We start from the raw sequence: 25241 nt of genomic DNA, 5'->3' as shown, positions 1-25241 counted from the left end.
AAATGGGACCTGCCGCTTGTGCTTACATATCTATCATCTGAAATGTTCGAGCCCCTGGATAAGTGTTCAGACTGGAATATCACGCTAAAGACGGTATTTCTGGTGGCTATCACATCAGCACGCAGAGTTTCGGAAATCCAGGCGCTGTCCCATAAGGAACCGTACACGGTCTTTTTCCACGACAGGGTACAGATGAGACCAGTCGACCATTTCCTGCCAAAGGTCTCTTCCACTTTTCATCTGAACCAGGAGTGGTCGCTACCAGCCTTTCATGACACGGACTCAGCCCAGTTGCACTCTTTAGACGTCTCACGTTCTTTAAAGGCTTACATTGAAAGAACACAGCATTACAGACAGTCGGATAGACTCTTTATTGTCCCTGGCGGATACAGGAGGGGACAAGCGGCATCCTCCAGAACGATAGCTTCCTGGCTTGTGAAGATAATACAACAGGCTTACCGGGCTATTGGGGCGGATCCCCCGAATGAGATCAGGGCGCACTCGACGAGAGGAGTGTCGACTTCCTGGGCGGCTTTCTCTAGAGTCCCTCCGACGAAAATTTGTCAGGCGGCAAATTGGACCTCCATAAATACCTTTGTTTCACATTATCATGTTGATGTCTCTGCATCCACGTCTGTGGAATTTGGGAGAGCTGTAATCTCCTCGTCTTTAAGTTCTGTTAAATAAAGTTTCCTTACTCTCAAAACTGCAAATTAGCTTCCCTCCCTGTTATTTAATAGTTAGGTCCCAGTGTGCTGCCATGGAAGCATGAGGAAAGCGGAAAATTGTATACTTACCTACCGGTAATTTTCCTTTCCTAATGCGTCCATGGCAGCACAGGGGCCCCACCCTGACTTCGGTGACTAATAGTTACAAAAGCGGAGTTCCCTGCCTTGGGAATCTATTTAAATATCTACACGTCCAATGGGGTAATGGGGGCGGAGCCATTACCCAGTGTGCTGCCATGGACGCATTAGGAAAGGAAAATTACCGGTAGGTAAGTATACAATTTTCCGCTTTTTTGTATGGTGGTTCTCTTTAACTATAGAAAATCTAACTACAAGAGTAGCAATAATAGATGCCTACACAAAATGAGAATCTTGGTAATCTCATTAAGATGAAGGATATCATACCTCTCCACGCCTTTTGTACTAAATGCTGATATTACCTCTCAGGGAAAATACTCAAGAATGATATAAATAATTTCAGTATTAATGTTCCATAAAATTACTCTGACTGAGGCTCTGGGCTTGGGATTTTGCACTGGATATTTGCCTGATGAAGCTGGAAGAGGAACCTAGTCCTGAGTTGCATTTTGCATTCTATGAGAATTGCTTTTTGGAACAGTAAATATATAATTATTTCATTATTGAGTGTTTTCCTTGGCAAGGGGTAATTTCATATCTTTATGTTCACTGTTACACTGTTTTTAAATATTGTATTTCATTTTCATGTCTCTGATGGCTATCTTATATGGTTGAGTGCAGGTGATTCCACAGAGGCTGCAGTTAGCCTATTCACCACAAGATGGCAATCGCACCCCTTCCAGGTGGAACGCACAGAAAGGAAAGAAAATAAACCATAGATAGGAAATTATGTAACAGCAGAGAAATTGCAGGAAGTGAAGGGAGATATTACTGGAAGAGGTAATTGTGTGATTGTTGTTATATATTGAGCAGAGCAGAGGTCGAGGCGGGCATACTTTGTTACAGAGGAGGTCATAGTACACCTGTCACTGTCCTGATCATCCTCCTTGAAGTAAATGCCATACAAGAGACTTATATAACTGCTGTGACTTGTTTGTCAGTTTCTAGTGGTCCCTCTACGATTATGACTGGCATCTTACCTTTCTAGTCACATCACAGGGAGAAGACAGCATGCCTAAGAGAGGTGGCACTGCTGTCCTGACTGAGGAGCAATGGAGTGGCTGAAGGTGAGCAGTTTGTTTGTCACAAATTCACAGCCAGCGTGCTATTGTGTTGAGCTGCAGCATGTCATGTGAGAACATTAAATGAAGCAGAGTACATTGTCGGATGCTGTGCGATCATTCCAGATTGGGGAGGGGGCGCATCTTCACAAGTTTGGTTCAGGCAGCAAAAGGTCTAGAACTGGTGCAGGCTATAAATCAACTTTTTATGCTTTCCTGTGATACTCTGCAAGGCCCTACCACCCACAAGTGACAGCAATGGGGTGAGGGGGGAACCTGTATTGGTAGTTTCACCACTGACAACTATACAGCCTAGATTATCCTCCCCTTATTATCTATCAAAAGGAAGCAGCATCCTGTACAGATCACATGACCACATCACTGAGGATGGATGAGGGCCAGAGTCACATGACCGAGACGATATTCAACCTCACCCTGGAGATCATCTGTCTGCTGACTGAAGAGGTGAGGAGGATTCTGGGAGGTCACATGATATCACTCTTTTTTTAATAATAAAACACACACCTGACTGGAGAGGTGAGGAGGATTCTGGGAGGTCACATGCAGAGGCGGGGTAATGCACTAGCTTCTGGGCACACAGCCTTGAGGACGCACCTGTGGACTCTCCTCCCCCTTCGAGTGCTCCCCTTGCCTGGCCAATGCAAAGTCATGAGTGGAGCTTGTAGTGCTGCTCCTTACCTCTGTCTCCTTCTTACATCATCATTATCACTGGAGGAAGACAAGAGGAGATGCTGTGACTATTAATTGGCCTCAAGCTCCATTTCATCTTGGTTCAAATAGTGAAAACTTTATTGCACATACATAGATCAAGTCACAAAAGGGCTCCTTTACCTCCTGAGCGGTATGGACGAGCTCAGCTCGTCCATTACCGCCGGAGGGTGCTGCTCAGGCCCTGCTGGGCCGATTTTGATAAAATAAAAAGCAGCACACGCAGCCGGCACTTGGCCAGCCGCGTGTGCTGCCTGATCGCCGCCGCAGCGCGGCGATCCGCCGCGTGCAGCGGCGAAACAGGGTCCCCCCAGCCGCCCGAGCCCTGCGCAGCCGGAACAAATAGTTCCGGCCAGCGCTAAGGGCTGGATCGGAGGCGGCTGACGTCAGGATGTCGGCTGACGTCCATGACGTCACTCCGCTCGTCGCCATGGCGACGAGGAAAGGCAAACAAGGAAGGCTGCTCATTGCAGCCTTCCTTGTTAATTATGATCGCCGGAGGCGATCGGAATTATGCTTCAGGAGCGCCCTCTAGTGGGCTTTCATGCAGCCAACTTTCAGTTGGCTGCATGAAATAGTTTTTTTTTAATTATAAAAAAACCCTCCCGCAGCCACCCTGGCGATCTTAATAGAACGCCAGGGAGGTTAAGGGACCAATGCACAAATATAGGTTAAAAAACTATTTTCTGCGCAGAAAGTTAATACGTTAAAAACCACCAGAGCCTGCCCACATTACCCCTTAGTAGATGCTAGGCTTGTGTGCATGGAGTCTGTCCGCAGACTCTTATGCTCCATGCACTCAAGCCCAGACCACCTAACTGTCACTCACCAGCACACCACCAAGCACACAGCAGCTGCCTATCATAGATATGAAGCACAAAGCTGCAGCACAATTGTATTAGCCGGCTTAAGCACAAAAAAGCAGGTTACTAGACTTGGAACATTTTAGGGAAATTGAAGAGGGGAAGGTTGAGATGCCACTATATAAACATTATAGGGAGCAGCATGGAGCTTCCCTGAGGGGTACAAAAGTTAAAGCTATATACAGGCTGAACCTCTCGGAAAGGAGGGGAGATTTTGATGATGTGCTTTTGGGAAAGGAGTCCATGTGGATCTACAGATTAAATACTGTGGAGCCGCATGGATTCAACTCTGAGTTAAATTTAACCCCTTTTCTACGTCAGATGGCCTACAAATGATAAGAATGTAAAAATAATAATAAAAAAATACAGATAACAAGGATCACTTACAATAAAATGTGAGAGAAGAATAAGTTGATCTATGAATAGAGTGGTAAAGGGTGAGATGAGAAAAGAGAGAAAATAAAAAGATAGAAAAATAATAGAATATAAATAAACTCCCTCAATAGATTTACTGAAGGTATAAAAATCAAAACTTAGTCCCCAGTTAACAACAAACAACAACAACAAATAACATTTGTAAAGCGCTTTTCTCCCGTGGGACTCAAAGCGCATAAGCATGGCTCAGACCATCGTGGTACAGAGGAAGACATTTTATAAATCTGGAAATGCCAGGCTAAACAGGTGGCTTTTCAGTCTGGATTTGAATAGCTCCAGGGATGGTGCTGACTTTACTGGGTGTGGTAGGGAGTTCCAGAGAGTAGGGGCAGCATGGCAGAAGGCTCTATCTCCAGATTTTTTGAGGTGCACTCTGGGAGTGACCAAGTTTACAGAACTTGCTGATCTGAGGTTGTGAGAGGTGTGGTGCAGCTTCAGCAAGTCCTTCATGTATCCAGGGCCTAGACTGTGCAGGGATTTGAATGTCAGCAGTCCAATCTTGAAGAGTATTCTCCATTCTACTGGTAGCCAGTGCAGTGAGCGAAGGATCGGTGTAATATGACAGTGGCGAGGCTGGTTTGTTAGCAATCTGGCAGCAGAATTCTGCACTAATTGCAGGCGATGCAGGTCCTTTTTGGGGAGGCCAACATAAAGGGCATTGCAGTAGTCCAGACGTGATGTGATGAAGGCGTGGACTAGGGTTGGAAGATCCTCTAGGGGAATCAGATGTTTAATCTTTGCAATGTTCTTCAGATGAAAGAAGGAGGATTTAACTACAGATGAAATTTGGTTTCTGAAACTCAATTCCCCATCGATTAGTACGCCAAGGCTGCGCACAAAGTTGGAGCTGTTTATGTCTGAATTCCCAATCCTGATTGGTGTTGCTTTAGGATAGAGCTGTTTTGATGGCGGGCACTGGCTTTGGACAAAGAGGACCTCAGTTTTGTCAGCATTCAGTTTCAACCAGTTATCATTCATCCATGCCTGTAGCTCAGCTAAGCAAGAGTTTATTTTTGGGGTAGGGTCTGTTCCACCAGGTTTGAAGGACAGGTATAGCTGTGTGTCATCGGCGTAGCAGTGGTACGTCAGGTAAACAGGCTCCTTTGAAAATTATATAGTGGTACGTCAGGCCATGTCGTTGGATAAGTGTGCCGAGTGGCAACATGTAGATTGCAAACAGCAGAGGGGATAGGATTGATCCTTGTGGCACTCCGAATTGTAGAGGTGCAGGTTTGGACATTATGGGTCCTAGGGATACTCTCTGTGTTCTGTCAGTCAGGAATGATCTGAACCACTGGAGGACTGATCCACTGATGCCACAGTACTCCTGCAGTCTGTTAAGCAGGATTTCATGGTCAACTGTATCAAAAGCCGCTGAGAGATCCAACAGGATTAGGATGGAGCATTCCCCTCTGTCCCTTGCCATGAGCAGATCGTTGCAGACTTGGATGAGGGCTGTTTCACAGCTGTGGTGTTTCTTAAAGCCAGATTGTAGAGGGTCCAGGATGTTGTTTACTGACAGCCAGGTTTCAAGTTGCAGATAGACAGCCTTTTCAATAACTTTACCTAAGAAGGGGAGGTTGGAGACAGGTCTGTAGCTGCTCATAGCATCTGGATCCATGGAAGGTTTTTTAAGAAGGGGCTTGATGATTCCTTCTTTTAGAGAGGTAGGAAACCTCCCTGCTTGTAGAGAGCAATATACTATTTTGTGAAATGCTGGACCAAGCAGATCAGGGCATTTCAGCATATGTTTAGTTGATCCAGGGTCCAGGTCGCAGGTTGTCTGGCGGAGGCGACGGAGGATGTCTGAGATCTCTTCCTCACTAATACTTTTGAAGTCAGTCCAGGGTGTTAGGTTGTTTTTGCAGCTATTTCCAGGAGTTGCATGAGTCTTGGGTGCTGTGGATTGAATGAGAGACTGAATGGAGGATACTTTGTCAGCAAAGTAGCACGCAAATTTCTCACATAGCTCCTTTGAGGGAGTTATAGTAGGTTTTAGACAGGATGGATTACATAGTCTATCAACTGTGCGGAATAGTTGGGCTGGTCTGTTGGCGGCCTTTGCGATCTCCTGTGATAGGTAGAAGGATTTTTTCTTGGTGATCGCATTTTGGTAGTTTTCCAGGTGAGAGACAAGGGTGTGTTTATCTTTTGAATTCTGGGATTTTTGCCACTTCCTTTCTAGTCTGCACACTTCTTTCTTCATGTCCTTTAGTGAGCTGTCAAACCACCGTGCATGGTGAAGTGGTGTAGACTGTTTAATGCGAACTGGAGCAAGGGCGTCATAGGCAGATGACACTGCATGGTTGTACATCAGGACCATGGAGTCTGGGTCTGCGCAATGATTGGTTAATGCGTCGAAGTTGAGGGTATTCTGAATGTGCTGGGGTGAGACATCTTTCAGTGGACGGTATTTTATGAGTTCTTTCCCTCTGTGTTTTATCGCTGGTGCTGTCAGAGAGAAGTGGATGGTGTGGTGGTCTGACCATACCACTGGGTTTATATCCATGTGTGATATTAAAAGTCCGGAATGAAATATAAGATCCAGGGTGTGCCCTTTCGTGTGGGTGGGGAGGTTGACAGCCTGAGAGAGACCCAGTTCATTCATTATGAGAAGTAGTTCACTTCCTAGGTGGGAGTCGTGATCATCCACCCATGCATTGAAGTCTCCCAGGATGATCCATCTAGGGTGTTCCACTGTTAGGCAGGATAAGAGTTCAGATATTTCCTTAAGAAAGGCTGGACCATTTTTTTTTGGGGGGGGGGGGGGGGGGGGGGCGGTATATGAGCAATATGTTGATGTTTACTTCTGCTGACAGTTGGGCTGCAAGACATTCAAAGGTTTCAGTGGGGCCTATGGGCAGGGGCCTTATGTTCAAAGAGGATCTGAAGCATATGGCAACCCCCCCACCCTTGCGGACTTGTCTCTCACAGTGCAAAACTGAATAATTGGTCGGCACGGTTGCTTCAAGAGTTTGGCCTGCATGCTTCCCAAGCCAGGTCTCTGTCAAAAAGGTCAAATCAGAGAGCTCTATTAGGTCATGTATAGTTGCAGTCTTATTATTTATCGATCTGGCATTGCAGAGTGTGGCTGTGATTGAGCTTTGCTGGGGATGTTTTTTAGGCTTCACTGTCAAAGTTGTTATCCTTTGCCTGGTGTTGCTTCCCTGGTGTTTATTTTTGGATCCACTACCAGTTAAAGATATGTAAGAACATAGCCAGTTGTATGCATGACTGATGGGTGAATGTCATAGGGAAAATAGACTGACAGTCTTTCTGGCAATATATATACTTGTAATATTAAGAAAGCCCACTAGATGGCGTTGGAGAACTGAATAATGATGATACATGGGTCAACCCTAACTTGACCCATCCCTACCCTCAAGCTACCGACCAATCTCCCTCCTTCCCTATGCTTCTAAACTCCTTGAACGCCTAGTCCACCAGCGCATTACCCATTACATCAACACCAATACCCTACTTGACCCCCTACAGTCTGGATTCCGACCTGCACACTCAACTGAAACAGCCCTCGCCAAGGTGGTCAACGACCTTACCCTTGCCAGGGCCAAAGGCAGTTATTCCATCCTGCTCCTCCTTGACCTCTCTGCAGCATTTGACACTGTTGACCACTCCCTCCTCCTCCAATCACTACAGTCCATGGGCATCCATGGTCTTGCCTTGGCCTGGATCTCCTCCTACCTATCCAATCGCTCCTTCACCACTTCCTTCAATGGCTCCTCCTCAACCCCTGCCCCCCTCTCAGTTGGGGTCCCCCAGGGCTCTGTTCTAGGCCCCCTTCTTTTCTCCATATACACTTCCTCAATTGGCAAGCTTATCTCCTCCCTGGGCTTCAACTACCACCTTTATGCAGATGACACTCAGATTTACCTCCATACCCCCGATCTCTCATCCACCACCATAAACAAGGTCTCCTCGTGTCTCTCAGCAATTTCCTCCTGGATGTCAGCTAGGTTCCTAAAGCTTAACCTAGACAAAACTGAGCTTCTGATCTTTCCACCCCATGCTGCTGCACCCCTCCCAGATTTCCACCTCACAATCGACAACACAACTATTCTCCCTAGTCCCTACCTCCCAGGCCCGCTGTCTGGGTGTCACCTTGGACTCTGACCTCTCCTTCATCCCACACATCCAAAACATCACCAGAGCCTGCAATTTCCACCTCCGTAATATCTCCAAGATCCGCCCCTTCTTAACCACGGACACGACCAAACTGCTCATCCATGCCCTCATCATCTCCCGCCTTGATTACTGTAACTCCCTCCTTTCTGGCCTCCCCCTGAAACGCACTGCCCCCCTTCAATCAGTGATGAATGCGGCTGTAAGACTCATCCACTCTTCGCACCGCTCTGCATCCACATCTCCCCTTTGTGAATCCCTGCACTGGCTCCCTATCCGTTTCAGGATAAGTTTCAAGATTCTTTGCCTGGCGTATAAATCTGTGCACAAAACCTTCCCTACCTACATCTCGGAGCTTGTTCACAAGTATACACCAGGTCGCCCCCTCCGTTCCTCCAACGACCTTCGCCTCATCACCCCACGCATTTCACACTCCCATGCCCGCCTGCAGGATTTCTCAAGAGCTGCCCCCACCCTCTGGAATGCCCTTCCACCACCCATCAGACTTGCTCCCTCTTTCAACACATTCAAGCAAGCCCTCAAAACCCACCTCTTTATAATGGTCTACCCACCTCCTACCACACAGTAACTCTCTAAGGAATATTTAACAGCCCCACCTAGTGTTTCCACCCCTCCCTTTAGACTGTAAGCCTCTGGCAGGGTCCTCCACTCCCTAGTGTAATCTACAGGATCATGTGCTCCTGTCCTATGACAGCCTGTACTTGTATTACTGGGCCTACCTAACCAGCCCATATTGCATGATCATGTATTCTGTACAATTTGTATGTATAACTTTGTTCTATGTGTATAACCCTATGTATGTCATCCTTGTATCATTGTATATATTTATTGTCCAGCGCTGCGTAATATGTTGGCGCTTTATAAATACAATAAATAATAATAATAATACATCGTGTTCCAGTCAAATATACGATCTTTTCACATTAAAAAGCATAGAAAACGCTAAGAATAGTGGAAGAAATGATGTTTATCTAAGGACTGGATAAGTGACATATGGAGGAGAAAAGAAAGGGACTTGAATAAACTTGTGATGACTATCATGGGATAATTTGAACAATAAAGCTGTCTTCGATTGAATAACAGTGTGACGTCACTAAGAGGTGAGTGAGTCACACGAGGAAGCAATCTGACTCTCCTATAAAGAGATGGACATAGCGTCCTTAAGCCACGCCCTGATGAAGCGTCATGTGAGGTGGGAGGAGCCTGATCTCACACCACGCTGTAATAGCGTCACCCGCCACCTTACACTGACACGGCCAGCCGGCAAGAGTTAGGACTGCTCGCAGGGCCTGACAGGGTGATGGCAGCTGAGTGCGGATAACCCATTGGGGGATACTGCTTGTGGTGACACTGGGGTGAATCAGTGGGCAGCGCCAGGTGAAAAGCTCCCACATAAGAAATACATGCGACAAGTGACTGCCTTAACAGTGATAGCCACAGACCATCTGAAGGAAAAAAGCGCTTTGGCATCTAGTCGGGAGAAGCTTTACCTTGAGGACTAACGCAAGTATAATGATTTATGCATAACGCTGGAGGAAAGATGTTTGGGCAGCATTGTCTCCATGTGGCTTGCAAAGTCTACTAACCTGCTTTTTTGTGCTTAAGCCGGCTAATACAATTGTGCTGCAGCTTTGTGCTTCATATCTATGATAGGCAGCTGCTGTGTGCTTGGTGGTGCGCTGGTGAGTGACAGTTAGGTGGTCTGGGCTTGAGTGCATGGAGCATAAGAGTCTGCGGACAGACTCCATGCACACAAGCCTAGCATCTACTGAGGGGTAATGTGGGCAGGCTCTGGTGGTTTTTAACGTATTAACTTTCTGCGCAGAAAATAGTTTTTTAACCTATATTTGTGCATTGGCCCCTTAAAGGAGCCCTTTTGTGACTTGATCTATGTATGTGCAATAAAGTTTTCACTATTTGAACCAAGATGAAATGGAGCTTGAGGCCAATTAATATTTGCTCTTCTTTTATGTATCTCATACTGGCCGCACCAAACCACGGGTTTATGAAGTTAACATAAGATATCTGCACTACAAGGCCACAACCCTTTGGCAAACCCCAAAGTCTTTGAGGAGATGCTGTGAGCCTGACACAGCTGAGTTCCCGATCTGGTGAGGTGAGTAGGCAGCACTACAGGCTCTGCTCACAACTCTGCATATTGGGCTTGGCTAAAACTGGGGGTGCATCTAGCTACTTATACTGGAGGGGGGGGCACAATTGGCAGGGTGAGATTTGAAATCTCTGCCTCTAGTGCTGGGGAACCTTGTCCCGCCCCTGCACTTAACTAACTGGAGAGGTGTGGAGGATTCTGGGAGATCATGTTTCATTACTGTTGGTCTATTTATACAGAGTTTTCCTCCAGTGAAGTCTGGTGATTATGTGACCATCACTGTTCCCCCACCTCACTCCCTGATATGTGTGAGACACAACAAGCAGAAGATTCTGGAAGTCATCAGGAAGATGACAGAGCTGCTGACAGGAGAGGTGAGCAGTGCTGAGAATTATGGGACATTATCCAGTAACAGCAAGAGATATGTCTTGGAAGTGACTGTATCATTGTGTGTGGCAGGTTCCTATAAGGATGTCTATTTCTCTATGCAGGAGTGGCAGTATTTAGAAGGACACAAGGACCTCTACAAGGACACCATGATGAAGAATCAGCTGCCCCTCACATCACCAGGTAAGAGAAGACTTTAATTTCTTGTAAAGAAGAGAGCGGTATTGAGGGTCCACCCAGATCCCCTCTCCATAATCTGTTAAACTCATAGAGATAATGTACTCAGTCAGTGTGTGTTTCCTATAGATGTATCCAGTAACAGTAACCGACCAGAGAGATGTACAGGTCCTCTTTATTCCCAGGATTGTGCACAAGAAGATCCCACCATCCTCCGCTATTATCAGGTAGGTGAGGCTGAGGATCACCCAAGACTCCAAACTACAAGACATTGAGGTTGATTCACTATTGACAATGGGCCGACACAGTGTGAGTATTAGGCACCCTAATAAATTATCGCAACTTAATGAAATCTCGGGGCACGCTACAGGCAGCATAGTGTGCGTTACTTAGCAACGGCCGATTCTTTCACTTGCCATGTGGTAGTGATGTGTCGCTACCACGATACTTCAGTAGCATGGTGGCTACTATGGAGGTGATACATCACTGCCGAGCAGCAAGTGGAAGGATCGTACGTTCCAAAGCAACCTACGCTACACTGCCACTAGCACCAATAGCTTGCCCTGAGGTTTCATTAAGTTGCGCTAATTTATTAGCGTGTGTAAGAGAAGTTTACTTGCTCTGTGTCGGCATATTATCAATAGTGAATCAACCTCCTTGTTTCCTTCTGCGTATGGTGTTATCTGAGTTCACATTTTACATTATCTCTCACTTTGTGCACTTAGGGTGGAGAATTTGCACATGGAGGTGCTGTGGTTAAAGAGGAAAAAGAAGAGACATATGTGAGGAGTGATCAGCAGTCTATGGAGGAGAGTGACATGATGAGGACAATTAAAGTGGAAGAAGAGACATATGTGAGGGGTGATCGGCAGTTCACAGAGGGGGATGATATGATGAGGACACATAAGGAGGAAGAAGAAGAGACATATGTGAGTAGTGATCAGCAGTCTATGGAGGAGGGTGACATGATGAGGACAATTAAAGTGGAAGAAGAGACATATGTGAGGGGTGATCGGCAGTTTACAGAGGGGGATGATATGATGAGGACACATAAGGAGGAAGAAGAGACATATGTGAGGAGTGATCAGCAGCCTGTGGAGGATGGTGACTTGAGGACAAGTAAAGAGGAAGAAGAGACATATGTGATGAATGATCAGCAGTCTATGGAGGAGGGTGACATAATGGGGACAATTAAAGATGAAGAAGAGACCTATGTGAGGATTGATCAGCAGTTTCCGGAGGAGGGTGACATGATGAGGACAAGTAAAGAGGAGGACACTGTTACAGAACGCCGAACAGGTGAGTAATCAGCAGTAAATGTAGAATAATGTGCATGTGTATTGCTGTTATGACTGTCACTGCTCACAGACTGGCCATATTAGGTGTTATGTTATGCATTCGTGTTAGATTTTTGCCATCTATAACTATCATTCATGTATATATATGGTGACAGCTTCCTAACAATAACAGTACAGACACCCTGAGGAAGAGAAAGGTCTCTTTATTTTCTCACTGGGCTGCCCCCTCTTTTCCTCTGAGACTTTAGCAGTGGCCTTTTGCTAGTGTCAGCAGCGCTGATTAACCTAAAAAAGTGTTACATTTCTGCTAATTTAGTTACAGCACTGATGCCCATATGTCATTGTTCAGCCACCTTAGTGCAGTCACAGGTTGCTTAGCACCCAAGTACGCTACCTATGGGGAATTGTCTACGTCTCAGCTGTTTTTGTACGTCTGACACGGCTGGGATGCACGGCCTTAGACCCAAAGGCGGAGTATTGTGATGTCAGCTACAAGTGAGTACGCAGCCCTGGGTTTAAACATCTGCAAGTATTGCTGTACAGCGATACAGCCTCAGAAGAAGTGGCTGCCTCCCTGAAACTACTGTCAGGCTTTAGTGCCCTGCACCCACTGCCTGACTCCTCTCATCACCTCGGTATGTCAGGCTTGCTTTAGTGCCCTGCACCCACTGCCTGACTCCTCCCATCACCTCTGTGTGTCAGGCTTGCTTTAGTGCCCTGCACCCATTGCCTGACTCCTCCCATCACCTCAATATTTCAGGCTTGCTTTAGTGCCCTGAACCCACTGCCTGACTCCTCTCATCACCTTGGTATGTCAGGCTTTGCCCTCACATTTCAAAGCAACAGATTTTACATCAGCAGTGTCAGGTGTTTTTTGATCTCTTTCTGTGGCTGTAGCGGATCATGGACTCATCTGAAAAGCGCTTGTTCCTGGCCAGGAATGCTTCTATAATACAGCATTTATAATTGCTCTGCTAGCCGGGTGGAGGAGGAAGCGGTAAGGGTCGGTTCTCACTAAGCCTGCAGCCGCCAAATGAACATGTCAGCAGATCCTGTGCTGAGCAAATTCTGACTAGTGATGTCCGGCAGTTCACAGCAAACATTTGCTGTTCATATTTACTGCAAACTTTATGACAAGTTTGCATTCTCCCCATACTTTACTATGTAGCTTTATTTTAACCCTTCACCCTTAAAGTGGACCTAACCTCACTTGCACAGGACAGAAAGAAAACAGAGAAATGCACCCTGTATGTATTAAGAGAGTTTAGCCAGTTTAATTCCCCCTCGTTTGTGTCTAATCATTAGTTGTAATTGGATCTCTCCCCTATGTCACATGACTGCCACGGCAGAGATGGCAGATAAGCTCATTTGAAAGCACAGGCTGTTAGGAATATGTCTGCTTCCATGAATCAGAAAGTTGAAACAGTGCAGATTTATTTTAGGACTAGCTGATGGCCCGGCATTGCCCAGGTATGTATTTGGCTGTTGTTGGCTGCGTCCACTTTTTCTAACCCTAACACACAATTATTCAGTTATTCAATGACCCAAGTTTGTGAGCTTTACGGTCTTTGGCATCAATAATTTGCTTTGAAATGAAACAAATCTGATTGGCTGTTTGTGGCTCCACCACCTTTTCTGAATTTGAACCCCAGTCACCCAATGACCAACTGTACCAGGTTTGAGGCCTCTTCCATTAACATGCTAGAGTAGCAGCAATCAAATATTCCCCTTGAAAATCAAGAGGTGAATTTTGATGGGCTTGTGTAGGCTCCACCAACTTTTCTGAATGTTAATCCCAGTCACCCAGTGACCAACTGTGCAAAGTTTGAGAACCCTGCCATTAACAGTGTAAGAATAGCTGCAGTTTACATTTTCCCAGTGAAATATGTATTTGTCTCCGCCCCCTTTTTGGTTATGGGGATAAAATGTATCCTATACGTTATTCCAGGTAATGTACTAGGTGTGTGCCAAATTTCATTCAAATCCATTCAGCCATTGTTGCGTGATTGAGTAACAAACATCCAAACTTTCACATTTATAATATTAATTATTAGTGAGATTTGTATCATCTTTAACAAAGAAGTGTTTTTTGTTTAAAGGTTATTATGCTGTTGTGTATCTTTTAGAGTAAAGAGGGCGTTCTGAGTTTAAAATTTACCTCTTTTTATTTCAGGATCCTCTTCAGCCTTAAGATGAAAGATGATTTGCCACTTTTCGATGCAGAATGAGGTCTTTGTCCCCCCAAATCCCTGGGCAAAATTCTACGACTTTCCAAGCCGCAGATTTTGCTGCCCAGGGGAGGCAGAGCTTTGTGCTGTAGCTCTGCCTCTAGTCGCGTCAATCTCCACGGATTTCTGCCCCTTCCCGCCCCCCTCAGTGAAAAAGGACTGAGAGGGGCGGGGAGAGGCGGCAGTCGGCTCAGATTGACTGGAGCAGAGGCAGATTTACAGCACAAAGCTCTGCCTCCTCCAGGAAGTACCAGAGAATTTTGCCACGTGGATTTCGGGGGGATGCGGCGAATCATCTTTCATCTTAAGGCTGAAGAGGATCCTGAAATAAAAAGAGGTACATTTTAAGGCTGAATACTTAAAGAGAGTCTGAAGTGTCCCACGAGGTTTTTATTCCCCCCTCCCCCCCCCCCACAAATCACTGGAGCAAAATTCTCCGTTAGCCTCTCCCCGCCCCTCTCAGTCTTCTTTCACTGAGAGGGGAGAGGCAGAGATCATTGGTGAAATAATTGACTGGAGGCACAGCTACAGCTTAAAGCTCTGCCTCCCTGGGCAGCAAAATCTTCGACTTTGAAAGTCGTAGAATTTTGCCCAGGGATTTGGGGGGATAAAGACCTCAGACGGAGAATCATCTTTGCTATTACTGCTCAAGAGGACTCTTAAATAAAAAGAGGTAATTTGGGACACTTCAGAGTCTCTTTAAGTGAGGTCAGACAGGCTGGCATTTTTACCCCCCAATAACAGAAACAAACCTGGCAGCCATTTTACAGTCAGACTGGAGTCAGTGTAAGGAGAACTGTGCTGCTGATTGTGGGACAGAGGGATAGAGCACTGTAAAAACAGTTCAAGAGATTTGGGCACAGCTGACGCCACCATAGGCCGTAATAGGAATTACGGCTATAGCAGCGCTCAGTGAGTGATTTGGGCGCCATCAAAACATGGCGTGCAAATTACTACAAAAACACTTTAATTTGGCAACCAGCAATAGCTTTACGTCTTTCCCCCACTATCCATGGCGGACTGGAGGTAGAATAGTAATTACGAGTAATTCGTAACACCGCCGGCACGTGCTGGAGCAGAGTAAGCTTTTTAACAGCTTTACCTTGCACCCAAATCTCCCATTGGCAGTTGCGTAGGTGTGCTACAGAGATAGATTTCTAACAGTGTTCTGTGTTATTCAGTTGTAGCTGCTTCCATAGGCGTTCTGCTCCTTGCAGTTTACCAACTAAGGACTCCAAAAGTCCTTTTGAGGACTGATCCTGTTATTTTTTTATTTTGTTTTTTAGCTTACATGCACCACCACCAGTGTGTGGCTTTGTCGCTGTTACAGCGCATCACTGTGCTAAAAACAAGTGATTGAGTGACCATATTGTACTGTAAAAATGTAATGTCACTTGACATTGTCACACAAAGGGCTCAATTCACAAAGCGGTGATAACCCAGTTAAAGACTTTAGGCGTGATAACCATTTTATCATGCCTAAACTCAGTTTAGGCATGATAAGTTTAGGCGTGATAAGTTTAGGCGTGATAAGTTTAGATCGCAAAGTCCCGCGTGCAAAGCAGCGCCATTAAACTCTATGCGACATTTCGCGCACCAGACTTTGCTAGCGCAAAACTTTTGATCAGCTGTGCACTGCGGTGCTAACCCAGTTGGTGCTATACTTATCATGCCTAAACTTATCACACCTAAACTTATCACGCCTAAACTTATCATGCCTAAACTGAGTTTGGGTGTGATAAGGGGCATTTCACCAGCGTGCTAACAGTTTGCACCACTTTGTGAATCAGGCCCAAATCGTTTCACATCATTGTTAAGCTTGTAGTGCGGTGTTAGGCCCACACTGCGCAAGCAGCATATTTTGTGACGGCAGTGTACTTTAAAAATTAGGCAGGTATATGTCAAGCCCTCCCTTGGTACGCATATCTACACCCCATAAAACGTCACTTTACCTCACAGGAGCAAGATATGCGTTCACTGTCTCAGATCACTGCTGCCCACGAATGCGCATATGCTAGCGCGGGTGCTGTGAACATGCATGCTTATGCTTGTCAGCTGCAACAGTAGCATTTATTGGAGCAAGGGAACGTGTGATCCCTGAGCCAATGAATGCCTGTTGTTTGTGAATAGTAACTGTTACAGCCAGTAACGGCCAGTAAAGGTGATCATTCTCCGCCTAGGGCTGTCTCATACTGAAAATCATTGAAAAATCTCAATCTTTAAATGCTTAGTGATTGTGATTTTTTAGCAAAATCACCAGAAAAAAAAATCGCAATTGTTTGGCGATTGCAGTTTTTTGGTAATTGTGTTTGCAATTTTTGGTTAGCTATCAAGAATTGCAACAGGATTGTTTCTAATATGCGGGTGCTCATGTGGGCACATATACTCTTGTGTACGTGTACAGGCACACTTCTGATAACTCCCAAGGCAGCACTGATTGGGACAAGGAAACATGCGTTCCCTGAACCAGCTTGTGCCCGTTTTTTGTGAATGATCACTGTTATAGCCAGTAACAGTGATCATTCATAGGCTGCAACCACACTTACATTGTGGAAAAGGGGTACGCTGTTCTGTGGATGACTTTGCATACGTAGTGCGCACTTTAAAGTGCATTTCAACGACCATAGGCCTCCAGCATTTGCTGGCAGTCTATGATAATCACAGGTGCTTTGCGATTTCATGTGGGGGAGGGGGTGGGTACAGTTTTTAAGTGCTTTAGAATCACGCTTGAGAATTCTTATAGTTTGGAACAAATGCACATGTCACTACTGAAAAGCATTGCATGTGGTTCCAGCTCTTGTTGAATATGTTCATAGGATCCCTTGTGCTGGAACAGCTGTGCAAATAAAGAATGTGAAATGAAAAATTGGAAGGGATTAACTCAATCCAACAATAAAGAAAAATGTCATTTTAAACATTATGAACAAATTTGGGGAAGTTTCAGCAAAGATACATGAGCTGGTAGCTCAGAAAACACCCACTTTTGAATAGCCCTGGTTGTTAGCATTGCATATTGGTGATATTTGTGGCCTTTTGGTAATGTCCAGACAATAACAATTTTATTTATTTCGGTTCAGTTTGTCAACTTTTTGCACAAAGTAGTTTAGAGCCATTCTTTGTTTGCATAGCCTCATAAGACTGGGGCTATGCAAACAAAGAATGACTATAAACTACTTTGTGCAAAAACTTGACAAACTGAACCAAAAGCAATAAAATTGTTATTTTCTTATATTCTCTACTGTGAACTGTTACACACTCTTACAGGAGTTAGTCGTGCAGACACAGTTAGAGCGTCTGGCTCCTGCCTATCTCACTCAGTGGCACTATCTATACTAGTAACACAAGATACAATAATCACAGTCAGTGGAAACCTAGAGCAACTTACAATTCAGCAGATTTGCAGGGAATTTGCAATCACTCCCTTACAGCTTTCAGATAGACTGCACATAGAGCTCTCCCTGTGTCAGGCCTGCTGACCTAAATACTACACATGTGTGAGCAGCACACAAACAGGTAAAACCCGGAATGACTCTGGGTGGTCAGGGAACCCACCCAGCTCTTTCTTGACCAGCTCCAGGACCCTTAAAGTGAACCTCCAGACTAAAAATCTACTCAGCAGCACTGAAGCGGCTTGGTGTTTAACAGTTTCACAGCATCAGAACTTTGCTTTTCTTACCAAAGCCTAATTTTTAGCTGAACAGAAGCTAAGCTCCGCCCCATCAAATAAATCTGCCCAGCATTTTTCCCCTGATGCTGTGCAAAGCATGATGGGATTTCTGATGTTGTTCTCGTTGCTTAGCAACCGGGAGGGGTGATCAGGACACAGGAGAGTTGGAACTGTGTCTCCTGCTCACCTCCTTTCAACCAAAAGATGGGTGCCCCCATGAAATCACAAACATTTGGATGTTCTTTTAAAACAGGGTGAGTAAGAGATTATATTACCTATCTATTTTAATTAACATAACTAATGTAACCTAATGACAGTATGTTTGTTAAGGCTTAAGTTCCTCTTTAACTGGCTTTCTTTTATCAAAGCAGCTTCAGGAGAAAAAACAAAAACCCAAACACGCCTGCAGCATTTTAACACATGAAGTGCCGGAATCCTGGTGCAATGTATACACCATCCAGCACATTCTCTGCGTAACATTGTTACACCCTGTCACATGTACCAAAAGAAAAAAGAAAACAGAATTTAAAATAGTATGCACAGATTGTTACCTTAGCGACTCAGCTTTTTAAATATGTATTCTATGAGGGTAAATTACTGTTACTTTTGCAAAAAAAGGGCTTGTATTTATAGAGTACAACATGAAAAAAAAAACAGAAAAAAATACACCTTTATTTTCAAATAATATATTGTCCTCATACTTTGTTCTAGGAACATTATTTAAATGTTGAGATAACCAGGACGAATGGGCAAATAAAATATGTGAGGTTTATCTACAGTAGCATTGTTTATCTTAAAACTATAGTAGATGGAAATGAAGAAATTGTATATTTTTTCCATTTTCTCCTCTTTGAGGTGCATAGAAAATGAATTGCAAAACAAAATAGAACCCACAAAAAGTCTAATTTTTTTGAGAATAAATGAATAATTCCTCTACCTCGCAGCTCCTATAAGTTAGTGTTGTGTAATATAATATCTTTATTTATCGGCAACCTCTGCTGTGCGCTTGTAATCATGTGCTGAGCACTTGTAATCCGGTGGTGTAATGGCCATTTAGTGGTTAATTCACCTCAGAGAGAAAGGAAGACGCTTCACATAGCGTAAGTGTGTAAAAAGGATTCCTGCCTTTATTAAAATGGCTTTAAAAAGGGTCCAATTAGGATCCAAAAAGTATACAGCTAAATGTAAAATATACAGTCCAGCATAGAAAATAAGGAACGGGTATGCAGTAATGGGGAGGCACGCAGGATTACAAGCGCACAGCAGAGGTTGTCGAGGTGGCTGAGGGGTGGCCTATACCCCACATGTGCTGACGGGCCCATTCTGGCCAGCTGATCCGGTGAGTTTATTCATCTTGAGGGGGAGTCGTGCCTGGCATACCCCCCTTATTGTGGATTGAGTGCAAGAGACTGTACCAGAGACTGTTCTATTTGAGCGCTGAACCCATTTATACTACTAATATACAATGTATGACCAATTCTAATATAGTAAACTACTTTTCCTGGTCCCTTGGAGTTTACTATAAAGGGATTCTAATATATAAGTACACATAGGTCTGTTGTGTTTTATCAAGCTCTATAATTTACTACTTTTCCATGTGTGGCCAATGCTTTATGTGTAGGGAGGGTTAATGAGATGCAAATAACTCTGACTTATATGCAAATATAATGCAGATTGTATGCAGCTTATCACATCTTTCAGGAAATTAATTTGATTGCCAGTAGAATAAATTAGTACGGGATATCAACTTACATATTCCCCTCTCCGTCTCACCTTACAAATATGCCAAACTTTACACCAAAAAGATCTAAGGGAGCCAGAACCTATTCCTAATATTGGTCAATTTATTGCATATGACAGTATTACTGTCATATGCAATAAATTGACCAATATTAGGAATAGGTTCTGGCTCCCTTAGATCTTTTTGGTGTAAATTAATTTGATTGTCCCAATTCCAAGATATGTGAAATTTGCTTGCAAGGCAAAGTTATTGTCATGTGATTGGTTGCCTGTATTGAGCACAACCTTATTGACATGTCACTGACATCGCTACTTATCAGCCTCTGTCCGGCATGTCAATAACTCTGAGATGGGACAAATAATATGCTAATTATATGCAGAGTAATGCTGGGAATACACGGGTCGATCCGGCGGCCGATTAGCCGCCGTATCGACTCCCGCCGCGTCCCCGCTCGTCCGCACAGATCGATTACCGCTTGTCCCCGCCGGCGCTCCTTATCATCTGCTCGATTCACTGCCATTGTCCGCCGGCGGGATTGAGCGGGCAGGTGTCGAGCAGCGTGATCGAACCAGCTGAATATTATCAGCTGGCCGGATCAGCTGCTCGATACACGGTACAGAGACGTACCGTGTATCCCCAGCATTACACAGATTCTGCATCCGGCCCATTTCCAATCTGCATCATCTTTGCATCATTTTAGAATTATCAGCTGCTCACTGACCCTCCCTAATGATAATTGTTCCTTCCCTCAGAATTCTCTAACAGGAAGTGATGATGTTTCTCTATTTGCAGCACAGAGTCCTGGCATCAGGAACCTCTCAGAGACTCGTCTCTCTGTATCCACAGACTGTACAATGGATGATGATGTCACTGGACAAAAGTCTCCTGCAGATATCCTGGTTACCCCACATATTCCCCCAGACTCCCCTCACCTGTCTAACCCTGAGTGGCCTCATACCCAAAACAGCTCTCCCCCTGCTGGTGGATCTTATGGCTGTTCCACATGTGGGAAGTGCTTTGTAGGGAAACCACAGCTTGTCATACATGAGAGATCTCACACTGGTGAGAAGCCCTATTCATGTGCTCAGTGTGGGAAATGTTTTTGGAGGAAGGGACACCTTGAGGTACATGAGAGATCTCACACTGGTGAGAAGCCCTATTCATGTGCTGAGTGTGGGAAATGTTTTGGTGATAAATCAAGTCTTGTCTCACATAAAAGATCCCACACTGGTGAGAAGCCCTATTCATGTGCTGAGTGTGGGAAATGTTTTGTTCAGAAATCAGTCCTTACCATTCATAAGAGATCTCACACTGGTGAGAAGCCATACTCATGTGCAGAGTGTGGAAAATGTTTTGCGTACAAAGGACACCTTGTCAGACATGAGAGATCTCACACTGGAGAAAAGCCCTATTCGTGTGCTGAGTGTGGGAAATGTTTTGGACAGAAAGGAAGCCTTGTCATACATGAGAGATCTCACACTGGTGAGAAGCCCTATTCATGTACAGAGTGTGGGAAATGTTTTGTAGATAAGAGAAGCCTTGTCAGACATGAGAGATCTCACACTGGTGAGAAGCCCTATTCATGTGCAGAGTGTGGGAAATGTTTTGGGAGAAAAGGATACCTTGTCCAACATGAGAGATCCCACACTGGTAAGATGCCCTATTCATGTGCTGAGTGTGGGAAATGTTTTACGGAGAAATCATTCCTTGTCAGACATGAGAGAACTCACACTGGTGAGAAGCCCTATGCATGTACTGAGTGTGGCAAATGTTTTGGGCGGAAAGGATACCTTGTGACACATAAGAGATCTCACACTGGAGAGAAGCCCTATGCATGTGCTGAGTGTGGGAAATGTTTTGGTCACAAAGAATACCTTGCGATACATAAGAGATCTCACACTGGAGAGAAGCTCTATTCATGTGTTGAGTGTGGGAAATGTTTTGGTCACAAAGGAAGCCTTGTCAGACATGAGAAATCTCACACTGGAGAGAAGCCCTATTCATGTGGTGAGTGTGGGAAATGTTTTGGTCACAAAGAAAGCCTTGTCAGACATGAGAAATCTCACATTGGAGAGAAGAGAGGTCCTATTTAAGCCCTGATTCAACAGACTCACAATTAAAGAATCCACCTGTGATCTAAATTGATACACTGATACTGTAAAAGGATATATTACCTTCTATGTAGAGGCCATCATCCCCACCAAAAAAATGTATCGGTACAGTAACAACAAACCCAGGTTTACATCATGTGCAGGTGATAAACTCCTCTATAAAGCTGCTAGATACAAATTGCAAAAGGGCATCAGTGAAGCAAAAAAATTTAACTTTTTGGGGACCCCCTGCTGCTTGCACTCCCGACACAATCAAGCACGCCCCATATGACAGCTGGCATCTCCCCTCAGTGGTCAGGAGCCATCGCGATTGGCTCCTGATCACATGATCACTACGATAGCCCACGGATCATAGTGATCACCATTAGAGCTGCGCCGGGGGGAGGGGGGGGGGAATAGGATCCACTCACCCTCCTGACATTCCCCCAGTGATCATTGCTCCCCTCTCGTCTGGCCGGCATCCCTGTTCACTCTGAAGTAAGTGTCGCGTCCCAGCTTGATGACAACCGGAACTTAGCGTCAGTACGTGCCGGGATGCCAGCCAGAGTGGAGGGGTCCACAGCTGCTTATCGCTGGAGCCTGGGAGGTGAGTAAAAGCTTCTGGCTACAGGGGGGACACCTGGCTACAAGAGGGACACCATGCCCAGCTAGGGATCCGGCTGCCTGACCCCCCCCCCAAATGCACCCCCCCCCCCATGCAAAATCGTCTGGTCCTTAAGGGGAGTTAGGGGGTCAGTCCCAGAAGGGTTAAAAAGGCTTGAAGATAAATGTACTATAAAGGAATCTTCTATAGTATGAAAACCCCTACATGACATCACCAATCAGTAGATAACTTTCAGCTTGCAAATGAGCTGAATACATTCTACTGTAGATTTCCAACATAAATCCTGTTGGGCCACCCACAGGATTTATGCTGGGAATACACAATGAGCTTTTTCAGCAGATTTACTGTCCGATCGATTTTCCGATTGATTTCCATTCACTTCTATGAGAAATCAATCAGAAAAATAATAGAAAAATCAGATCGGACCTGTCGGAAATGATCTATTAAACCATCTATCTGCCAAAAAATCTCATGGTGTATTCCCAGCATTACACCTCTTTACCAACAGACAGCATTTCCTAGATCTGAGCGCTCCAGCCAGACTCCCCTGCTGTGCCGCAGAACACACTATCAATATGCAAATTAGAGATAAGCACATTTTTTTAAAAGTCAAAACATTTGAAAGGCTTCTGGCTCAGACACTGTCTGCGAAATATATTAGAAATTTTGTGCTTATCAACTAGGCCTACCACAAAAATTAATGGTGCAATTCTATAGTACATACATGTCAAACTCCAGGCTGTGGGCCAAATCTGGCCCTTGGAGCCAATCGAATTAGCCCTCTGGTGGTTTCCTCACCTTGCATTAAGTTTGGCCCACTTAGGACCACCAAAGAAGCTATATTGGAGGATAAGCACTAGATCAGCAGGGAGGCCATATGGGGAGGGGGAAAGCACTAGGTACCAGGGAACTGTGTAGGAGAGGTAAGGGGGCTACTAGACACCAGGGAACTGTATAGGGGAAGAAGGGGTTGCCAATAGAAGGCAGGGAATTGTATAGGGGAGGGAGAACCACTAAACACTAGGGAACTGTATAGATCATGGTGGGGGCCACTAGACACCAGGAAACCGAATAGGGGAGGGAGGCAGGCGCTACACACCAGGAAACTGTATAGGGGATGGAGGGGGCTATAAGACTCCAGAGAACTTTATAAGGGAGAAAGGTGGCCACTACACTTTGAGGTTGACCCACGACTTGGTTCCAGAGCTTAATTTTTGCCCACTTTGTATTTGAGTTTGATACCTCTGCTATAGTGCAAACATTGTATCTACAGTGGCTTGCAAAAGTATTCGCCCCCCTTGAAGTTTTCCACATTTTGTCACATTACTGCCACAAACATGAATCAATTTTATTGGAATTCCATGTGAAAGACCAATACAAAGTGGTGTACATGTGAGAAATTGAACAAAAAGCATACATTATTCCAAACATTTTTTACAAATCAATAACTGCAAAGTGGGGTGTGCGTAATTATTCAGCCCCCTGAGTCAATACTTTGTAGAACCACCTTTTGCTGCAATTACAGCTGCCAGTCTTTTAGGGTATGTCTCTACCAGCTTTGCACATTTAGAGACTGAAATCCTTGCCCATTTTTCTTTGCAAAACAGCTCCAGTTCAGTTAGATTAGATGGACAGCGTTTGTGAACAGCAGTTTTCAGATCTTGCCACATATTTTCGATTGGATTTAGATCTGACTTTGACTGGGCCATTCTAACACATGTGTTTTAAACCATTCCATTGTTGCCCTGGCTTTATGTTTAGGGTCGTTGTCCTGCTGAAGGTGAACCTCCGCCCCAGTCTCAAGTCTTTTGCAGACTCCAAGAGGTGTTCTTCCAAGATTGCCCCGTATTTGGCTCCATCCATCTTCCCATCAACTCTGACCAGCTTCCCTGTCCCTGCTGAAGAGATGCACCCCCCGAGCATGATGCTGCCACCACCATATTTGACAGTGGGGATGGTGTGTTCTGAGTGATGTGCAGTGTTAGTTTTCTGCCACACATAGGGTTTTGCATTTTGGCCAAAAAGTTCCATTTTGGTCTCATCTGACCAGAGCACCTTCTTCCACATGTTTGCTGTGTCCCCCACATGGCTTGTGGCAAACTGCAAACGGCACTTCTTATGCTTTCTGTTAACAATGCCTTTGTTCTTGCCACTCTTCCATAAAGGCCAACTTTGTGCAGTGCATTACTAATAGTTTTCTTATGGACAGAGTCTCCACCTGAGCTGTAGATCTCTGCAGCTCGTCCAGAGTCACCATGGGCCTCTTGACTGCATTTCTAATCTGTACTCTCCTTGTTCGGCCTGTGAGTTTAGGTGGACGGCCTTGTCTTGGTAGGTTTACAGTTGTGCAATACTCCTTCCATTTCTGAATGATCACTTGAACAGTGCTCTGTGGGATGTTCAAGGCTTTGGAAATCTTTTTGTAGCCTAAGCCTGCTTTAAATTTTTCAATAACTTGATCCCTGACCTGTCTGGTGTGTTCTTTGGACTTCATGGTGTTGTTGCTTCCAAGTTTCTCTTAGACAACCTCTGAGGCCGTCACAGAGCAGCTGTATTTGTACTGACATTAGATTACACACAGGTGCACTCTATTTAGTCATTAGCACCCATCAGGCAATGTCTATGAGCAACTGACTGCACTCAGACCAACGGGGGCTGAATAATTATGCACACCCCACTTTGCAGTTATTGATTTGTAAAAAAATGTTTGGAATCATGTATGATTTTTGTTCCACTTCTCACGTGTACACCACTTTGTATTGGTCTTTCACGTGGAACAGTGTTCTCCCCAGGATTTTTTTCC

At 45.0% G+C, this 25241-nt stretch overlaps 1 protein-coding gene across 4 annotated transcripts in view; it reads left to right on the top strand.

Annotated features, from left to right (window-relative positions):
• Positions 1 to 1605: 1605 nt before the first annotated feature.
• The window catches only part of LOC137535296 (zinc finger protein 585A-like), a 97718-nt gene continuing 74082 nt past the window's right edge, over positions 1606 to 25241 (top strand). Inside the window, exons 1-6 of one of the 4 annotated variants that reach the window (XM_068257123.1) lie at positions 1611 to 1646; positions 1855 to 1933; positions 2273 to 2392; positions 10465 to 10599; positions 10717 to 10795; positions 10919 to 11016. In XM_068257123.1, coding sequence (XP_068113224.1) covers positions 1919 to 1933; positions 2273 to 2392; positions 10465 to 10599; positions 10717 to 10795; positions 10919 to 11016 — 447 coding nt within the window. In that variant the 5' untranslated portion in view covers positions 1611 to 1646; positions 1855 to 1918. The other 3 variants (XM_068257122.1, XM_068257124.1, XM_068257121.1) reach the window with 3 other exon arrangements.

This window comes from Hyperolius riggenbachi, chromosome 10 (assembly GCF_040937935.1).
Source record: "Hyperolius riggenbachi isolate aHypRig1 chromosome 10, aHypRig1.pri, whole genome shotgun sequence".
NCBI classification, from domain to species: domain Eukaryota; kingdom Metazoa; phylum Chordata; class Amphibia; order Anura; family Hyperoliidae; genus Hyperolius; species Hyperolius riggenbachi.
Note: the sequence above shows the minus strand (reverse complement) of the source record. Positions and strands in the feature narration are given on the sequence as shown.